Here is a 17448-nt window from a genome sequence, read left to right as displayed (position 1 = left end):
AGCCACAGGAATGATGAGCTCTGAGCCATCAGTCCAATGGCTATGAAAAGTGAGCTGGTCTACCTGTCGCAACGCGTCAAGCATCTGCGCGTCACTACCTTACCTCTAAGTCACTTCATGTAAGTCGGCGCATCTGATTGACACGTCAGTGGAGATACCGGCTTTTAGGACAACCAAAGTCCCCTAACCCGCCCACGGGTGTGCCCGTCTCATTGACAGTCCAATGATCCATACGACTGGACCAGCCCTGAAAGTTCAAGCCACTGACTCCGGCTTCCAAAGTCCCATCTCCATCACTCACCAACTTAAGGTACTTTGGGTGAGCTATTGCACTTGGCTTGTGTGCGAGTGCGGGGGTTGCTAAAGTCCGGCGGTACCGTACTACTTGATGTACCGGCGGCCCATCGCGGAGACACGGTGGAATGATCCCTCCGTTGTGCGTTGTGCGAGATACCGGGGCAACGACGCTAGTCCCTTTCCGTAACCCATCTCTCTACCTTTTCACCTTCAGAAGTCATCATTTTTGAAAGCGATAACAATCAGGTACCCTAGAACAGGGGACCTAAGTACCCTAGAAGAGCTGACATGCGACTTTTAGCCAACTGGGGGCCGCCTCTTCATCCCTACTTGTACACCGCATTTGCGAGTTACGGTTATTGTTCACACATGGCAGACTTCACGTAAGCATGCATGCAAAGCAACAAGAGACATGGTGACCGCACTCGCATCTGACAACCTGACTTCAATGCGACTCACATTCACCATTCATGAGCAACCCACATCTTGGTCTTTGGCAGTGGTTTAGTATCTCGTCATCGAAATCCTCTAGAGTGCAATGTAAAGAACGTCTGGGGTGATCTCCAACATGATGTTCTACACCGAGGCCCACGAGAAACGATCATGACCAGCAAAGTCGCACACCCCCTTCTCCTGCTCCCACTCCTGCCTCTCCATGGCCCGCAAGTACTGTGTTTTGGCTCTGCGCATGTTGACCGGGTACTTGTATCTCATCGCCAGCTGCAGCCGCTGGCTCTCCTGCTCCTCCTCGCGGCGAGCCCAGTCTTCCTGTTGTTGAGCCCAGTCTTCTTGGCGTCGACTCCAGTCTTCCAGACAATGAGCCCACTCTTGGTCAGAGCAGGTGTAATCTTCCGTCTTCTTTGTTTTTTCCTCTTCTTGTTCTTCGTTCTCGTCGTCCATTGCGTCCGGGCCGTCGATCTCGTCTGGTATTTCCATAGCTCCCCTTACAAGCTCAAGGCTGAGCGGTCGCGGTTTGCCGAGGGATGGAAGCGATATGGTCCTTCCTAACGGTTTATTTTCAATCGTGGTAGTATTTAGAGAAACTCCCGTGGTACTTGTTGCTGGATTCTCCTCGCTACGACCAATCCATCGCCGTAATTTCGCAAGGTTATGCGGAATACGCTCAAACCGAAACGTCTTGATGACGAACTGGTTCCGAAGACAATGCAGTTCCGCCTCGCAGTCCTGTACAATACCAGCGTACAGGATCCTTGTAGGTTTATGTCCGCAATTCTTTGCCTCGGTCTCCAACGTACGGGCCTCCCGTAGCCAGCTTTGGATTTGCCGTGTTGCGTCCCGTGGCAAGCGGTGCTCCTGGACGAGATGGTGGACGTCCCGGTACTCTGCCTCTTCAAACCCGTCGCGCCATGTTTGCACCTTTTTGTCCAAGAGTGGAATGCTGCTTTGTCGGCGTAGTGCGAGGATTGCTGATTCCCAGACTGCGGCGTCGGGATTTGCTGCTGGTTTGTTTGGCGGGGGGAGTTGTTGGTGGTTTGTCGGTGTAAGAAAGTTCATGATAGCTGCGGCTGGCATTCTTATATGTCCTCAAATACGGATTATTGTTTTTTTTGGTTGTGTACAATGGGTTTTGAGAATGTGAGATATGGTGGCTATGATGTCGTACAGATAGTGTGCCATGAACAATCCCATCAGGTTGTCAACTCGCCTTTTGTATCCTTCCATCAACCTTTGCGTCTCGAAGCGGAGATAGCTATGGAGTTGTGCCTCTCCCACGCAAAAGCTAGCCGCGCAGAACTAGACGAATGGGCCCTAAGCTTTACCTGGAAGTCTTCAAAAACCAACTCAAGCCATAGAGGTACAAAAAAGTCAAAAAACAGTAAACAAGTTCAAATTCATCGAGACTGTGAAGTCCCTGTCGCCGTCATTATCCGTCATCATGGTATCTGAGAAACAAGAACAAAAGCAAGCCCTGGGCTAAAAGTTGCGCCCGAGCGGAACGCTCATCAAGAAAACCAATAGACGATCCTCGCAAAGAAAAGCGTCCATCAAGCCACCCAAAGGACCTTGCAAAGCAGATCTCACATGTTGATATTCCGTGTGTCGTCGCCCATTTCCTCGCTGCCCAACTCTGCCTGAACCTCATCGGCCACGAAACCCTCGTAGTCGTCAAGGTTCTTTTGTACGTGAATCTTGAATTTGATGACATCGTTGAGCATGCGGTCAATCTCTGTGTGCAGCTCTTCTCGCAGGGAGTTGGCACGAAGCACGAGCTGTTCGTATCTAAGGTAACGGTCAGTACTGACGCACCGGTAGCTGCGATTTACTTGGACTTACTCGATGCTGGTGTTCATCTCACGTTGCTCCATCAGCTGTACCGACTCTGACAAAGTGGCTCGCATCTTGGCAAGCTCCTTTTCCATCTTCTCGATCTGGGCATCAGACGCCATCTTTTGTGTCGTTGTTACCTGTGATAGTTGTGTTGTTAGTGGGTGGTCTATTGTGCAGATCAGGCATACTGCGTACCTCCTTGGTCTTCTCATATTCTTCTTCAGCAGCGCGGACACGATGCTCCAGAGCCTCAACTTCGTTACGCTTGTCTTCGATTGCCTCCTTGATGCCATCGAGCAAATCATGATCCTTCATCATGTTGTCCATAGCAATGGTTCTCCTTTCGGAAATCTCCTTTCTGAGCGTGAGGAAACTGTTCTTGACCTGTCCGCGCAAGTCGAGGTTGAGAATGTGAGCGGGTTGGTAACCAGTAACAGGGTCAGCAAGCAATCGGTCGCTTGAAGAAACGCCGCTAGAGCCCTTCAATTGGGAAGAGCTGAAGTCCGGTCCATCGTTGACCGTTACTTGCAATTCGTAGTCTCTGCCGTTAGCGTTGACTGCGGTTGCAGGTATAAGCGCAATCTGATACGCCAAAGTGTTGTATCTGTCTACCATTCTCTCGAGTTCGTCCAGTTTCCTGCTCGCCTCCATCTCCTTTTCGGCGACTTTCTTCTTGACGTCCTCCAATCTTTGCGATGCCGACTCGATTCCCTTCTGGAGACGTTCCCGCTCAGCAGTCATGCGGTCGATATCCTGCATGCTGATGCCGAGATCGTCCACAGCTTTTTGAAGTCCTCGTCGTTCGTCCTCTACCTCTCTCAGCTCCTCATTGAGCTTATCAAGCTCCTCGTGTAGAACGTTGATTCGGGTTTCGTACTTGTCGGATCTCTGCATGGCAAGCGCATTGTACTCCTCGAACTTGATCTTGTCCTCTTCCATGATCCTGAAGTGATTGTCGAGTACCGCGGGATCCGGTGTAGACTTTTCAAGATCTTCAATTTCTTGCAAAAGTCGGCTGTTCTCTGCCTCAAGCATTTCAAGCTCGGAGGTGTACTTGGAGTTGGACTGCTCGAAAGCGGCGGCCATCCTTTCAATATGAGGGGCCAGTGCTCGGTTGGCATCGTCGTCGTCTGCGTCCTCGTCCATGGCAAGCCAGTCCCTATATGCCTTGCTCAAAAAGTCGAAAATGATACGATCCCCGGTGACGTCGATGCCGCTTTCGAGACAAGCATCGTCGTATCGACTACAGGCGTAGCCATCCAGCATCTGCGCCAGCTGCATCATCCAATGCAGCAATCCCAGGAAAGTGCTCCAGTTTTGACCACCAACAGCGGCAATCTGACTCTTTGTGATGCTTCTCTCGTACGGGTACCGCAGCTGCTTCAAGATAGGCGGCACTTCTTGGTCGATGTTCTTTTGGAACTTGTGGCTCGGGTCAATCCGTCTGTACAGCCATTGGAACATGAAGTTGAAATCCTTTTGTGTAGGGGACTTGATGATGTTTTGCGATAGGGTGTGCTTCATCTGCATTTCGAAGTTGTTTTGGGCGAGGTAATCCAGCAGCTCTTGTCCTATTCTAGCCTGGTAGGATCTGTCTCGCAGCGGGCGGGGGTCTCGTGGTACGCCAGCAGGCTGTGGTGCTTGCTGGAAGAAACTCTGGTGGCTCATGGGTCCGGCGGTTGATGTCCTTGCGCGGTACACGCTGCTCCTTCTATCGTCTTGTGAAGATCGCCCTGGTGCAGGCGTCGGGGCAAAGGACTTGTCGCGCATCGATGATGTTCGCTTCACTGAGGACAGGCCAATGTCTGCCAAGTTCGTTCCGGATGATGAGCGCTGGAACATGGGCTGGCTAGGTCGCGATAATGCCAGAGATTGTCTGGAGCCGGACATGGATCGGCCATGGCTGTTTGAGTAGGGCGCGCCTGCGCCGACGCCTGAGGCGGATCGCTTCATCGCTGATGCGGGTTGAGGTAGGCCGGTGTTGTAGTTAATGCCTCCTAAAGTCTGCGCAAGATGTTAGCTAGGGCGAATCTCTAGAGGCCATGGTATTGCGACAGGCTGATATTGAGGAAAATGCTGACTTCTCTTGGTCTGCGCACACTCCACAGGCCGGTGTCTTGCGACATGGTCGGAGGGAGCTGAACAGTGGGAGTTCTAGTGCCAAATCGCAGTCAACGGACTTGCGAAAGGACTTGCGATCCAGGAGCCAACAATTGCGAGTCGCGGGGATAGAAGCAAGCTGTTGCGCGACGAATTCGAGTAAAGATGTATGGTTTGCGCGTGCGTGCATGCGTCGTGTGTAAGGAGGTGCGAGTGGGATGGCGGATCGGGTAGCAGATGCAAAAGTGTTGTTGCTCTGGAGCAAGTAAACAAATTGTTCTGCCCCTCGTTCATTGGTTGCGCACTGCCCCTCTCAAACAATGGGCGATGGGTCCCCGGCTGCCACGGTCTCGGTGATGCCCAACACGTGACGGTGAACGAAGGACATCCGGACGGTACTTGCTCGGCATTTCTCCGCATTAGGTAATCGCTCCAGACATTTCCCCAGCCGCTGCTCTGCGCCGAAGCCTCGGCTCAGGATCCGGCCACCCATTATTGCACGTAATCAGGTCGCGAAGGGCCCTCCGTCATTCCTTCCAACTGCACATGCCTTTTACCTTCGCCTCCATTACCGCGAAGTGTACTCTTCACTGAAGAAGTTCGCGGCGAGGTTGACAAGGCGACACATTGAAGATGGCGATACGAGAGGATATCGTCGCATCAGCGGTATGGTGAACCCAATCCCCATGTCCAATGACGGCCTGCTAACTTGTAGATAGACGCAGTGTTAGTCCCAAAGAACCGATGTATCGCGCGCAACCCTATACTGACTGTACTGTAGTTCTGCAGGACCCGAGCGTTGCAAGCTCGTCCATCGAGAGTCGCATGTCTTTCCTACGGACTAAGAACCTGACCCAAGAAGAAATCGATGCCGCTTTATCGAGAGTCGGCGTCCAGGCTGCACCGGGTCCGATGCCGGTCGCTCAGCAGCAGCAACAGCAACAACCACAACAATACTACCAACCAGCATACCCTCCTCAGTACCAGGCATGGCAACCTCCTCCACCGCCCCCTAAGAGAGACTGGAGGGACTGGTTCATCATGGCAACAGTCGTCGGTGGTTTCAGCTACGGCGCATACACTCTGGCCAAGGTACGGACTTCCACACCTCTGGTTCTGCGAAAACAGATGACTGACAAAGCTTAGCGATACGTGGTTCCTCTGATTGCGCCGCCGACACCCGAGAAGCTCGAACAGGATAAGAAGTCGATTGAGGAGCAGTTTGACAAGGCCTTTGGGCTTGTCGAGCAACTGGCCAAGGATACAGAGGAACTCAAGGCTACGGAGCAAAAACGCACTGAGAAACTGGACACGGCTTTGGAGGATATTGAAAAGATTATGACGGAGCTGAGGAACGCCAATCAGCGAAGGGAACTCGAGACACAGCGCGTCAAGGACGACGTGCAGATCCTCAAGGATTCCATCCCTAAGGCTATGAACACTCAGAAGGATCTTACCGACTCGAGACTGAAGGAGGTCAACACCGAACTCACTAGCCTCAAGACCCTGATCACACAACGCATGACCGCCGCGTCATCATCGACACCCGCCAACGGTCTGCGACCTGGTGCGACCGCTACGCCCGCTCCTGCTGCGAACAGCACGGAGGCCGCTGCCAGCACCGAGACCACCAAGCCCGCTAGCACGCCGACCTTCAACCGCCCTTCGCCGTTCAGCGGTGCCACGGGCGCAAAGGCCTCTATCCCGGCCTGGCAGATGGCCATGGCCAACAAGGACTCTGCCGCCACACCGGCAGCAACAAATGGAACCTCGTCCGACAGCAACTCGCAGCAGCAGGCATCCGCTTCTTCATGAATGGGATAGTAAGGAAACACAATGTACAGTATGCAGCTATGATTTCATTGCGTCATGAACAGGAGAGCGACGGGTGTAATTGCGCGTGTGGAACTTTTGGGAAAAGAAACGCCTGTACAGAGTAGCAAAAGGTAGATATAAGCCTTGAAGCAGACTACGTGTATGCGGCGGCATAAAACATCCGAAAGCGACCTTTTTGTGTGACAGTCATCCACGTGCAAGAGCCAGAACTCCAGCCCAGCCCCGGACCACAGCTTCAGGGTTCAGAGGGGTTGTGAACGTGTGAGGCTGGCCGGGGTTCCATTGACGTGTTTTACATGGGCTGGTCGCTATCTAGGGTGTTGCCATAGTTGTCCCGTAAGCGAGGAGGGTCTCGCGGGGGTGAAAAGGTTCGTTGGCGAGTGTGGGTGTGCGTGTCAACGTCTCACCGCGAAATGAGCCCGTCTCATTCACTTTTAGTACTTTTACTGCCAGATGAAAAGCGTTCATAGATGGGCCAGGCTGTCACGCAGTCAGTTTCAAGAGTCGATTACGACAGACTAATTGGCAATGTGCAGTTTGAGAGGATCCGCATAGATGCCGGTCAAGCAGAGATGAAAGAGAACGTGAGTATTGAGCGAGACTGTAGAAAGCGAGGCAGGTACAAATAGCTGCAAAACGAAGGTATCTGGCGATCTTCGCAAGCTCGACTGAAATGGGGTGGCGTCGCCCGATAGTGTTGCGGGAGCGCGCCTGAACGCCGGGGGCCCACTGCCGGAGCCGTAGGATTGGGTGCATTTCTTCTTCCATCTAAGCGACGTTAATCATCCGAGAGGGGGGCTAGAAAACTAAAAACGGAGCATGAGAGCATGGGGTCACTGTTTAACTCCATCGTTTTGTATTACTAGAGGATTGCCGCAGTATATGTAGACGCTACCCTGCCCTCGAATTCCGTACTATTTAACCTTAACCCTTTTTATAAGTTACCTATCTTTTTTTCTATTTTACCCTCTCCCTTATTAAGGGATTATTAAAATCGTAGTTTTAATAGCTTATTAATAAGTTAATATTACTATTTAAAAATAAGTAACTTATTTTTATATATAAGCACCGGGAGTTTTATTATTATAAAAATAGTAATAAATATATTAAAATACTTAAGAGAGCTTTTTAATAAACTTTTAATACTATTTAAAATAATTATTCTCGAACTATAAAAAAAAGCTAAAGTACTATATTAATATAGCCCTATTTATTTTATTAGTATTAATAATACCCTTTTTAATATAAAATATATTAATAATATTTTATAGCTATATTATTACGCTTCGTAAATTATACTTAACGTTAACGAGGATTTTAATATTATTTACTAAGTATTTTATTAAAATTGTTATTGTAAAGTTAGTTTAGTTATTAGTATTTTAATAAATATTTTAATTTAATATACTTAGAGGCTCTTATAGCTCTTAATTAGAGGCTTTTAAAGGATTTATAATTAGACTTTTTATTTATTATAAACAAAGCTATTATAGTTAAAGTTATAATATTATTTACGGACCTTAATAATAAGTAGTTAATAATATAATTATCTTTTTTTTATAATAAGCTTAAAAAAGTATTTTAATTTAAGTACTAAATAGGTATTATATTATTTTATTAAAACTATATTCTTATACTTATAACTTAGAAAGAATTAACTTTCTTTAATAATAAGGTACTTAGAGAGCATGGGGTTTTAGTGTCTTGTGTGGGATGTGGTGTCTCTTTTCTTTCGTGAGTTGCGCTTGATTCAGTAACGGGCGCAGATCTCACTCTAATAGTGTACTACAACGGAGCTTGAAGCTCCTTGTTTCAACCCACAGACGATGGGTTAAATGTTTGAGGAGCAGAGTGAAGAATGCAGGGTTAGGATGAGGGGTGAGAGAAGGTTGAAGTGAGTATCTGAACTTCTGAAGGGTGGATAAGCAAGCATCTCTCAGTCTAAAATGCCAGCCACCTCGAAGCATGGCGGATTGCTCCGAGCAGTAGCTTTGCGCAAGCCATAACGTGGCTTCAAGGTACATTGTAAGTAAGGGAAGTATCAGTTGTTAACCACATGGAGAAGGCCTTCGGAGCAAATGTCAAAGAGTGTTTTAATGTCAAACACTGACACATTCATCTTTCCCCTCCTCCATCTAACTAAGTATCTGAACATGAAGGCAGGAAGGGGAAAAAAAAAAAAAAAAAAGAAGGAAACCGCCCAGCTTTGGTGCGAAACGTATGCCCCGCGACATCTAGTCAGGAATACGGAGTAAGGCAGAACCGTAGACAGCACTGGAGCGGGCCGAAGAACAAGCAACGAACATGTTCCACCCTTTTCCGCAACAATTTCCTCTTTTGACCGTTCTTGCGGAGCGAACAACAGCAACCCCCCTGGGAGCCGCCGCTGCTGATGAAGCAAAAGCCAACGACCCTCATCTTTTCTTGCGGCTTGCCGACCGTCTGGTCTTTTGCCTCCTTACCAGCAACGGTAATACTCAAAACATGACGCCTGCCAGGCTCATCCCCGCCACTGCATCTGCCATCTCAATCAACAGTCTCTCTCTCCCTGAAGGACGGGCTGAAGCCTAAGGTAGCCGTGTGCTGCTCAGAAGTTAATACCAAGTCCTAGGTACCTTACGTGCTTACCTAGTTGATTCAGACTACTTTCTCATCAACCGTCCACTCACGGCTTCTGGAACGCTTCGCATTGCGCTGGGCTTCCTCGTGAGTGTCGTCCTATGCGCCACTCATATCCAATCTTCGCCCTCCTTCGGCCCCTCGGCCTCTTCTAACCCTCCACTCCATCCATCATCGCTGCTGGAATTGCTCCGAAACCCCAATGGATTAAGAATTTGGAGTGGCCATGAGGATATTCCCCAATTTGGAGAACTACCCTCTCTAGGGATACAACACCATTACACTAGTAGCCTTTGGCACATGATGCAAGGGTTAAAGCGGGAAGCTAACGGCGAGGGTAAAACTTGCCTTAGACCGCTGCGCATTCGTTTGATGGCCACAAGCGATCACTCGAGGGAAAATCCCATCAACCGAGGCACCTTTTCGGGCTAACCGACATGTCATCGATTTGTCTGCCATTCACCTGAGGTAAGCAATTCGCCTTAGTCGCCAACGAAGCATCCCCAGCCTCGTTGGCTTTCTTTTAATTATCCAGTATTCTTTTTAGTTTCTTACTTTGGCTCATGTTGCGGACACTTGTGGGCTACCATCCAGTTACCGTTACATTTGTTTTCACTCCATTCTGGTTCTTCCCATCCTCCTTGTACCGTGACAGAGTGCAAACACGTTCCCGCTTTCCCCACAACAGCAGCTATTCCCATCCACACCACGCACACACACACATACAACACTCCACAGCAAGCTTCCTCAGCTTACCTTGTCTTCTCTTCGACCTTGGTACCCTGCTCCTAGAGGCTAGATACATCCCCTCTCCAAGGGACCGCCGATCCGTACGGTGAAGTGTGCGTGTGAGTCTGAGTGGACTCCAAATCTGATGGCCAGGGGGGTCCCGCAACCAATTCCCTACTCATCTGAACATCCTGTTGGCCCCTAGCCCTTGACCGTTGCTACCTTCTATCGACAGATTGCAGCCTTCTTTTGCTGGAGTAGCGTGTGTTGTTGCTGGTGTTTCAACCACGTCAGGCATAGTAGCCGTCTTGGCCTTGACCCTTCACTTGCTTCTTCTTCTCTTATATATCCCTTGACCAGGCCGTTGCCTGTTTTCCCTCTCCCTCCCTTTTTTTTAGCCATGTCCCGATCATCCTTCGACTATCCGAATCCTCTCAATATGGACCCTGCCCAGTTCAAGCTGCTGTTGTCGTTGCTGCCCAAAGTGCCCTTGATAACACGGGTAGCACTGCTTCATGTTCTACACTTGTCAAAGTCATCCCAGTACCTAGATCTACGGAGCGATCTCATCATCTCGGTGCTACGTTCATACCTTCAGCCAGCCAAGTTGCGCTCCATCACGTCCACGCAGAAGCTCGCGAACCGTGATAGCGGCGTCAAGGGGAGGATATGGGTTTCCACATACGCCAGCCCCGTGCCGCCAGAAACCGACGTGCGCGACGCCATCATCGGGATCATACAGTCAACCAGGGCACCAGATACGCCAGAACTCAAGCTGCGACTGCCGGATATCGTGCCAGTGGAGGCCGAGTGGACGGGCTACCGTGCCGGTGCGACGGAAGAGGAGCGGCCGCCCGCGATTGGGGAGAAGGACAAGTTTGAAAAGCTACAGAAGGAGGTTACCAGCCCGCTGACGGTGTTGTACCTTCACGGAGGAGCGTACTATCTCTGCGACCCGGCGACTCACCGACCAGCTACGAAAAAGATTGCCAAGTTGACTGGAGGCCGCGTGTACTCAGTGCGGTACCGCCTGGCTCCGCAGAACCCCTTCCCGTCGGCTCTGCTAGACGCCTTGGTTTCCTATTTGACTCTGCTATACCCGCCGCCCGATGCCTACCACCAAGCCGTCGACCCGAAACATATCGTCGTTGCTGGAGACAGGTGAGTGAATCTCAACCGTCAGGAGGAAGTCGGTGTGCTAATCAACATGTTATAGTGCCGGGGGCAACTTGAGTCTATCTCTGCTACAACTCCTCCTCGAGCTGCGCAGACAGAATCGAAAGATTCGCTGGCTGGGCGAGGAGAGAGAAATCCCCTTACCCGCGGGACTCGCACTCAACTCACCGTGGATGGACATCACGCAAAGCTCGCCCAGCTGGGACGCCAACGGAGAATTCGATTACCTACCCACAGGCGAAGTCTACGCAAAATACAACCCGCCCCCCTGCGAAGCCTGGCCCGCGAAACCGCCCCGGACAAATATGTACGCCGACGACGACCTCCTCGCGCATCCCTTGGTGACGCTCCTGATGAGCCGCAGCTGGTCGGGCGCGCCACCCGTGTACATCTGCACGGGGTGGGAGTTGCTGGCGGACGAGGACAAGTACATGGCGCGCAAGCTGCACCAGGACGGCGTGCCCGTGGTCTTTGAGGAGTACGAGGGGATGCCGCACTGCTTCGCGCTGATCCTGACAAAGATCCCCAATGCGAGGCGGTGCTTTGAAGGGTGGACCAATTTCATGAAGAGGGCCGTCACGAGCCCGGAGACGATCGATTCCAGGGCGACCTCGATCAAGTCCAAGACGCTGCAGGAGGAGGTTCTCGACTTTGAGTCGTTAAGTGCCGTGAGCGCTGAGGACGTGCAGAAGAGGGTTCTCGCCAAGAAGGAGACGACATTGGCGGCTGCGCCAGAGACTGCGGCGAAACTCTAGATCCCACCAGGAGCAAAGGGGTAGGGAGAGTCGCGTCGATGTCTGATGATGAGCTTTGCTGGTGTTCGATGAAAGGAGAGAGAGATCACTAATGATTTTTGCATATTCAACATCAGACCATGTAATTATTTAAACGCCTCATGAAAAAAGGAATGATAATAGGGCGAGCTATTGCACAAATCAAAATAAGATAACTTCGCACAGAAAACGAGACTCGAGCGTGTCCGTAATCGCCCTCCTTGCTGGGATCATCCCGTTGAACAAGCAGTGGACGGATCTCCAAAGCCAAGAAGATTATTCTTGTCCGCCCCGTTCTAGGAGCTATCTAGTATCACATGCGAAAGGGGCCAACGAAACGCGTATCACGAATACGGAGGTTTCTGTGCGCTGATCCACGCGTTCGTGACGATTGACGAGTCGGGAAATGCTCGGGCCGTGTTGCAGTGCAGCAAGGTGAGAGAGGGCGGATTTGTTAAAGATCTCACCTCACACACCAATGTTGTGTTTGCTGCATCGGCAACGGGCCGCAGCTCGTCGTGTCACCCTTCGCCTTGATGAAATTCTCCGAGAATCCAGAGGCTCCAGCGTCGAGTGACACCGGAAGGTCGTTCACTCACTCTCACAGACTCAAAAACCCACCCCTGGGGATTGAAGATTTCAGATTGATCCCCCAGAGTGTAGAGGTTGAAGATGGCGTTAATGGTTGAGGCTGGAGCTACCCCTGCACCGAACAGCTCCGGGTAAGGTAGCATCCCCTGTCAGAACCTTGATTAAGTACATGCGGGTGAGCTAAGGCACCTACAGCCCCGAAAACGTGGCGCTGCGGCGCCAGCGCAACGTCTGGAAAAATCTCACCTCACATCCGAAATCTCATTGGCATAGCTCTCACTCACATCTCATTCTCACCCTCACCCCGTGTTGGATGTGAACACACAGAGATCTCACCAAGATCTCACAAGAAACTCGATCAAGAAGGGCGAGAGAGCTCACGGTGAATCATTCATATAGTATAGGGGACAGGCACGACTAATAACGAGTTCACAATGGAGCGCCACAAGAAGACCGTCTCCAAGATCGCCACCGCGGTGCGGTCCTTCTTCGACCGCAAGGAACCCTACCGCATCTTCCACGGCTCGACAAACAGCACCCGCCCCTTCCGCCGCGACCGCGTCGTCGACATCTCGGCCCTCGGTAGCGTCCTCGAGGTCAACAAGGCCCGCCGCACCGCCCTCGTCGAGCCGAACGTCCCCATGGACCGCCTCGTCGAGGGCACCCTCCGCCACGGCCTCATCCCCCCCGTCGTCATGGAGTTCCCCGGCATCACCGCCGGCGGCGGCTACGCCGGCACCGCGGGCGAGTCCTCGAGCTTCAAGCACGGCTTCTTCGACGACACCATCAACGAGGTCGAAATGGTCCTCGCCGACGGCCAGGTCGTCCGCGCCAACCGGACCAACGAGCGGGCCGACCTGTTCCGCGGCGCTGCGGGAGCCGTCGGCACCCTTGGCGTTACCACCATGATTGAGCTGCAGCTCGTCGAGGCCAAGAAGTACGTAAAGACGACGTACCACCGCACCCACAGCGTCGCCGAGGCCGTCGAGACCGTCCAGGCCGAGACGCTCAACGCCGAAAACGACTACGTCGACGGCATCCTCTTCTCCAAGGACCATGGCGTCGTCATCACCGGCAAGCTGACGGACGAGATCCCGGAGGACCGCAAGCCGCAGACTTTCAGCGGCGCCTGGGACCCCTGGTTCTACCTGCACGTCAAAGACCGCACCCTCACCGCCGGCTCCGCCAACAGCGAGGCGTCGACAGTGGCGACGAAATCCTCGTCCGCCGTGGTCGACTACGTGCCCCTGGCCGAGTACCTCTTCCGCTACGACCGCGCCGGCTTCTGGGTCGGCGCTGCCGCCTTCGATTACTTCAAGTACGTCCCCTTCACGCGCTTCACCCGCTGGTTCCTCGACGACTTCCTGCACACGCGCATGCTCTACCGCGCCCTCCACGGCAGCGGCGAGTCGGCCCGCTTCGTCGTCCAGGACCTCGCCCTCCCCTACAAGAACGCCGAGCGCTTCGTCGACTACACGGCCGAGAACTTTGGCATCTGGCCCCTCTGGCTCTGTCCCTTGAAGCAGACCGCCCCGCCCACGTTCCACCCGCACACGGGCGAGGTCGAGACCTTACCCGCCGCCGAGGGCAGCAGCAGCAGCGGTAGCACGGTAACGGCCCCCAAGCCGATGCTCAATATCGGCCTCTGGGGCTGGGGCCCCTCTGACCCGGCCGAATTCGTTACCAAGAACCGCGCTCTCGAGCACAAGCTCCGCGAGCTGGGCGGCATGAAGTGGCTGTACGCGCACACGTACTACACCGAAGACGAGTTCTGGCAGGCCTACAACAACAAGAGCTGGTACGAGGCCCTTCGCGAAAAGTACAACGCAACGACGCTGCCGACCGTGTACAACAAGGTCAAGGTCGACGTCGAGGCCCGCAAGGGCGAGAAGAAGGGCTGGCGCGACGTCGTAAAGTCCAAGCCGCCCATTGGCGGTCTGTATGGTATCTACAAGGCTATCCAGAGCAAGGATTACCATTTGCACCGCCGGGCCGAGTGGAAGTGGAAGGGTGACAAATGAAGAGAAGTAGAAATGTACGAGTAGGAAGGTGAGGCCGCATCACTTTATGGATGTGACTAGTGATTCTCATTGTCGGGCGTAGATCATGTCGGAAACGGCCGCGTATATTACCCATAGATTGCCATGTGTGGCATGTATTAGTAGTGTAGCATCATTAGCATCACAGCCAACCGCAAAAGGGGGGCCTTGGGCATTTTGGCATAGACGCGAGATTATAAAAACGAATTTTTGAAACATTTAGTCACAAAGACTTGCGGCACATGAGAATCTGAGAGTAATATAACATGATTCAATTCATTCGTCTATTCTTCCAGCTTCATTCGTCCTAGTGGACGCTCAAATACGGCTATCTGGCCCGGTATATACAATGCCCCCATTGCGAGGTGCATTCCAAGCGCCGATTCCTCTCTCACGACAGAATCTCCGTCTGTCGTGGCCGGCGGCGTCTCTGTATTTCCTCCTCTGATTAAAGTACGTAATGCTGGCCGTGCTCCTTCAGCTCTCATGCTGTCGCAGGATCTATGCAGCCACCTCTATTTGTTTCGCAATTCCAAGATCAAAAAAGTCATTGTCGATTTCATGCCTTGACGCTGTAGGAACGCTGGAACTTGTCGTTAACCTTCTCCAGGTAGTATGTACCAGGAGTGATGGTAGAAGCGTCACCCTTGGGGGTGAAGTCCTTCTGGAGGTGAGCCTGGTGGCGGAGGTCGCAGAACTGGAGAGATGTTGTCAGTAAATTCTCACTTGGGGGCATTGCATTGGGGAAGGAAATTGCTTACAGCCTCGTAGGTCTCGGGGGCAAGCTTGGTGCGGGCCTCGAGTCTGGCGGGAATGTCGAGCACCTTGGCGAGAGGAGTGACGTCTCCGTTGATGCGGAAAGACAGGAAGCTAGCAGCCAGACCGGAGCCGTAGCTGAAGACACCAACGCGCTTGTCCTTGAGAGTGGCAGCGTCAACGTAGGAGAGCAAGCTGGCAATACCGCCCCAAACGGAACCGCAGTACATGTTGCCGAGGAGAGTGGCGACCTGGGCACCAGGAGCGACTCTCTCCTGGTACTTCTTCTTGGTGAGACCCATGAAGGTCTTCTCGACGACCTTGTCGGTCAGCGACTTCTCGTAGTCCATGTCGCGGAGCTCGGGGGCGACCTCGGCGAAGACGGGTGAGTCGGCATCGGCGAGGTAGTCGTGGTAGAGCAGGCGAGCGTACGACTTGGCGACGAGCTTGCAGTTGGGGGCGTGGAAGGAGAAGTAGTCGAATCTGTCAAGGCTGGTCTTGGGGATCTTGGACTCTCCGTTGGTGGCTCCGTTGCCGTTGGCGTGGCCGTTGGCAGCCTTGGCGAGCTTGGCCTCACGCTTGTTGTACTCGCGGTAGGCAGCATCCAGAGCCTTGGTGTAGCAGGTCAAGGAGTAGTGACCATCGACGTAGGGGTACTCGCTGGTGAGGTCGGGCTTGTAGAAATCGTAGACGTGGGACATATAGGTACCACGCAGACCAGGCTCCAGAACAACGGGAGCGTTGGGGCCAACAAGCATGGCGACTGCGCCAGCGCCTCCAGTGGGGCGGGCGTTACCCTTGGCGTAGAGGGCAATGTCACCAGCGACAACAATGGCATCACGGCCGTCCCAGGCGGAAGACTCGATCCAGTTGACAGAGTTAAGGAAGGCGTTGGTACCTCCGTAGCAGGCGTTGACAGTGTCGACACCCTCAATGTTGGTGTTCTCGCCGAAGAGTTGCATGAGCACAGTCTTGACGGACTTGGACTTGTCCAGGAGAGTCTCAGTGCCGACTTCGAGGCGACCAATGGAGTTGGTGTCAATGTTGTACTTCTTGATCAGGTTGGAGGTGACGGTCAAAGCGAAGGAGTAGATGTCTACAAAAAGCGCGACAGATTAGAGCAAGCACCGGGTTTAGGGAGAAGCAGGCGGAGCTCACCCTCGCGGTCGTCGCAGAAGGCCATCTTGGTCTGACCAAGGCCGATGGTGTACTTGCCGGCGCTGACGCCATCGAAAGTCTCAAGCTCGGTTTGCTCGACATACTAGACGACGGGAAGCAAACAGGTCAGTACAATGCTCTCAGAATCTTGTGAGAGCTTCAACAAGGAGCGGGCTTTTAACCCGCCCGAGCCTGGGGTGGGAGATTGAGGAGGGGTAATTCTGGCAGTGCTGGCGTGTGGATTGCGATTTCGGCGCTGAGGGGCAGAGCGCGGATTTTTTTTTCTCTCCCCTTTCGCTCTCCCTCTTCCAGCAATTTGGCGGTGGCGCAAAAAAAAAGCATGGTGAGACCAACCTGGTTGGGGAAGTAGATTTCGATGGCCTTGATGCCAATGTTCTCAGGTCTGGAAGCCATTTTGGGCGGCGCGATCGAACAGACTGTGATTTTGGGAGAATTGAAGTCTACGAAAAGACTGAAGGGTTAGCCAGAAAGACTTATTTTGAACTCCCAAACACCATTCACCGCCGTTTCAACGCGCCTGGCAAACAGGTCGCCAAAGGTGCCCAACATGCAGAATCAGGACAAGGATGTTCCAGCACCAAGGAGGGGACGGGAAGAAGAGGGGGAGGGGCAGTGAATTCGGGCCCAACGCACCTATTGGTAGAGGGTGGTCGTCTTTCCGTGAAGGACCAAAGTGTGAGTTGGAGAGAGTTTGGGAGGATCAGGAGGACGAGGAAGGAAGAGTAGGTGGGAGTAAGAAGAAGAGAGGAGGAAAGAAGCTATGAATGAGAAGAAATCAGGAGAGGGAGGCAGTGGGTAAAAAGATGTTGGGACGGAGACGAACGGGAGGCAGCAGCAGCAGCAGTAACAGCAAGAAGAGGGTCCAGAGGTCGAGGTGGTGCCGTGGTGGAAGGGGCGTTTATCTTTTTTTTTCTTAATTCTCTTCTTCTGTTTATTCCCACTGCCCTGCAGATGATAGGAGCAGACTAACGGCGGCATAGGCAAAAAAAGGTACGGGGGAGTGATTTAATATTAAATCCCCACTGACGTCGCAACACACCATACAGCCAGACCATTGACCAAGG

The 17448-nt window shown here is 52.5% G+C and overlaps 6 protein-coding genes across 6 annotated transcripts; 3 read left to right on the top strand and 3 right to left on the bottom strand.

Moving 5' to 3' along the window:
- Nucleotides 1–873: 873 nt before the first annotated feature.
- CABS01_01293 (uncharacterized protein) lies at nt 874–1830 on the bottom strand (the record flags this gene model as incomplete). Its single annotated transcript, XM_060534673.1, has 1 exon — nt 874–1830. The coding sequence occupies one exon, from the start codon at nt 1828–1830 to the stop codon at nt 874–876; it is 957 nt and encodes a 318-aa protein (XP_060401751.1).
- A 506-nt stretch (nt 1831–2336) lies between these two features.
- Nucleotides 2337–4712, bottom strand: CABS01_01292 (HEC/Ndc80p family protein; the record flags this gene model as incomplete). The annotated part of the gene is made up of 4 exons (XM_060534672.1): nt 2337–2538; nt 2593–2723; nt 2782–4590; nt 4668–4712. 4 exons carry the CDS (start codon nt 4710–4712, stop codon nt 2337–2339), a joined length of 2187 nt encoding a protein of 728 aa, XP_060401750.1.
- Nucleotides 4713–5319: 607 nt separating this feature from the next.
- CABS01_01291 (uncharacterized protein) lies at nt 5320–6501 on the top strand (the record flags this gene model as incomplete). The annotated part of the gene is made up of 4 exons (XM_060534671.1): nt 5320–5352; nt 5406–5412; nt 5468–5778; nt 5833–6501. The coding sequence occupies 4 exons, from the start codon at nt 5320–5322 to the stop codon at nt 6499–6501; spliced, it is 1020 nt and encodes a 339-aa protein (XP_060401749.1).
- A 3769-nt stretch (nt 6502–10270) lies between these two features.
- On the top strand, nt 10271–11801 carry CABS01_01290 (uncharacterized protein; the record flags this gene model as incomplete). Its single annotated transcript, XM_060534670.1, has 2 exons — nt 10271–11031; nt 11087–11801. The coding sequence occupies 2 exons, from the start codon at nt 10271–10273 to the stop codon at nt 11799–11801; spliced, it is 1476 nt and encodes a 491-aa protein (XP_060401748.1).
- A 1043-nt stretch (nt 11802–12844) lies between these two features.
- CABS01_01289 (FAD binding domain-containing protein) lies at nt 12845–14431 on the top strand (the record flags this gene model as incomplete). The annotated part of the gene is made up of 1 exon (XM_060534669.1): nt 12845–14431. One exon carries the CDS (start codon nt 12845–12847, stop codon nt 14429–14431), a length of 1587 nt encoding a protein of 528 aa, XP_060401747.1.
- Nucleotides 14432–15008: 577 nt separating this feature from the next.
- Nucleotides 15009–16777, bottom strand: CABS01_01288 (hydroxymethylglutaryl-CoA synthase; the record flags this gene model as incomplete). The annotated part of the gene is made up of 4 exons (XM_060534668.1): nt 15009–15146; nt 15211–16301; nt 16364–16466; nt 16718–16777. The coding sequence occupies 4 exons, from the start codon at nt 16775–16777 to the stop codon at nt 15009–15011; spliced, it is 1392 nt and encodes a 463-aa protein (XP_060401746.1).
- Nucleotides 16778–17448: the final 671 nt, after the last annotated feature.

This window comes from Colletotrichum abscissum (assembly GCF_030869225.1).
Source record: "Colletotrichum abscissum strain IMI 504890 chromosome Unknown Scaffold_2.1, whole genome shotgun sequence".
In the NCBI taxonomy this organism is placed as follows: Eukaryota; Fungi; Ascomycota; class Sordariomycetes; order Glomerellales; family Glomerellaceae; genus Colletotrichum; species Colletotrichum abscissum.
Note: the sequence above shows the minus strand (reverse complement) of the source record. Positions and strands in the feature narration are given on the sequence as shown.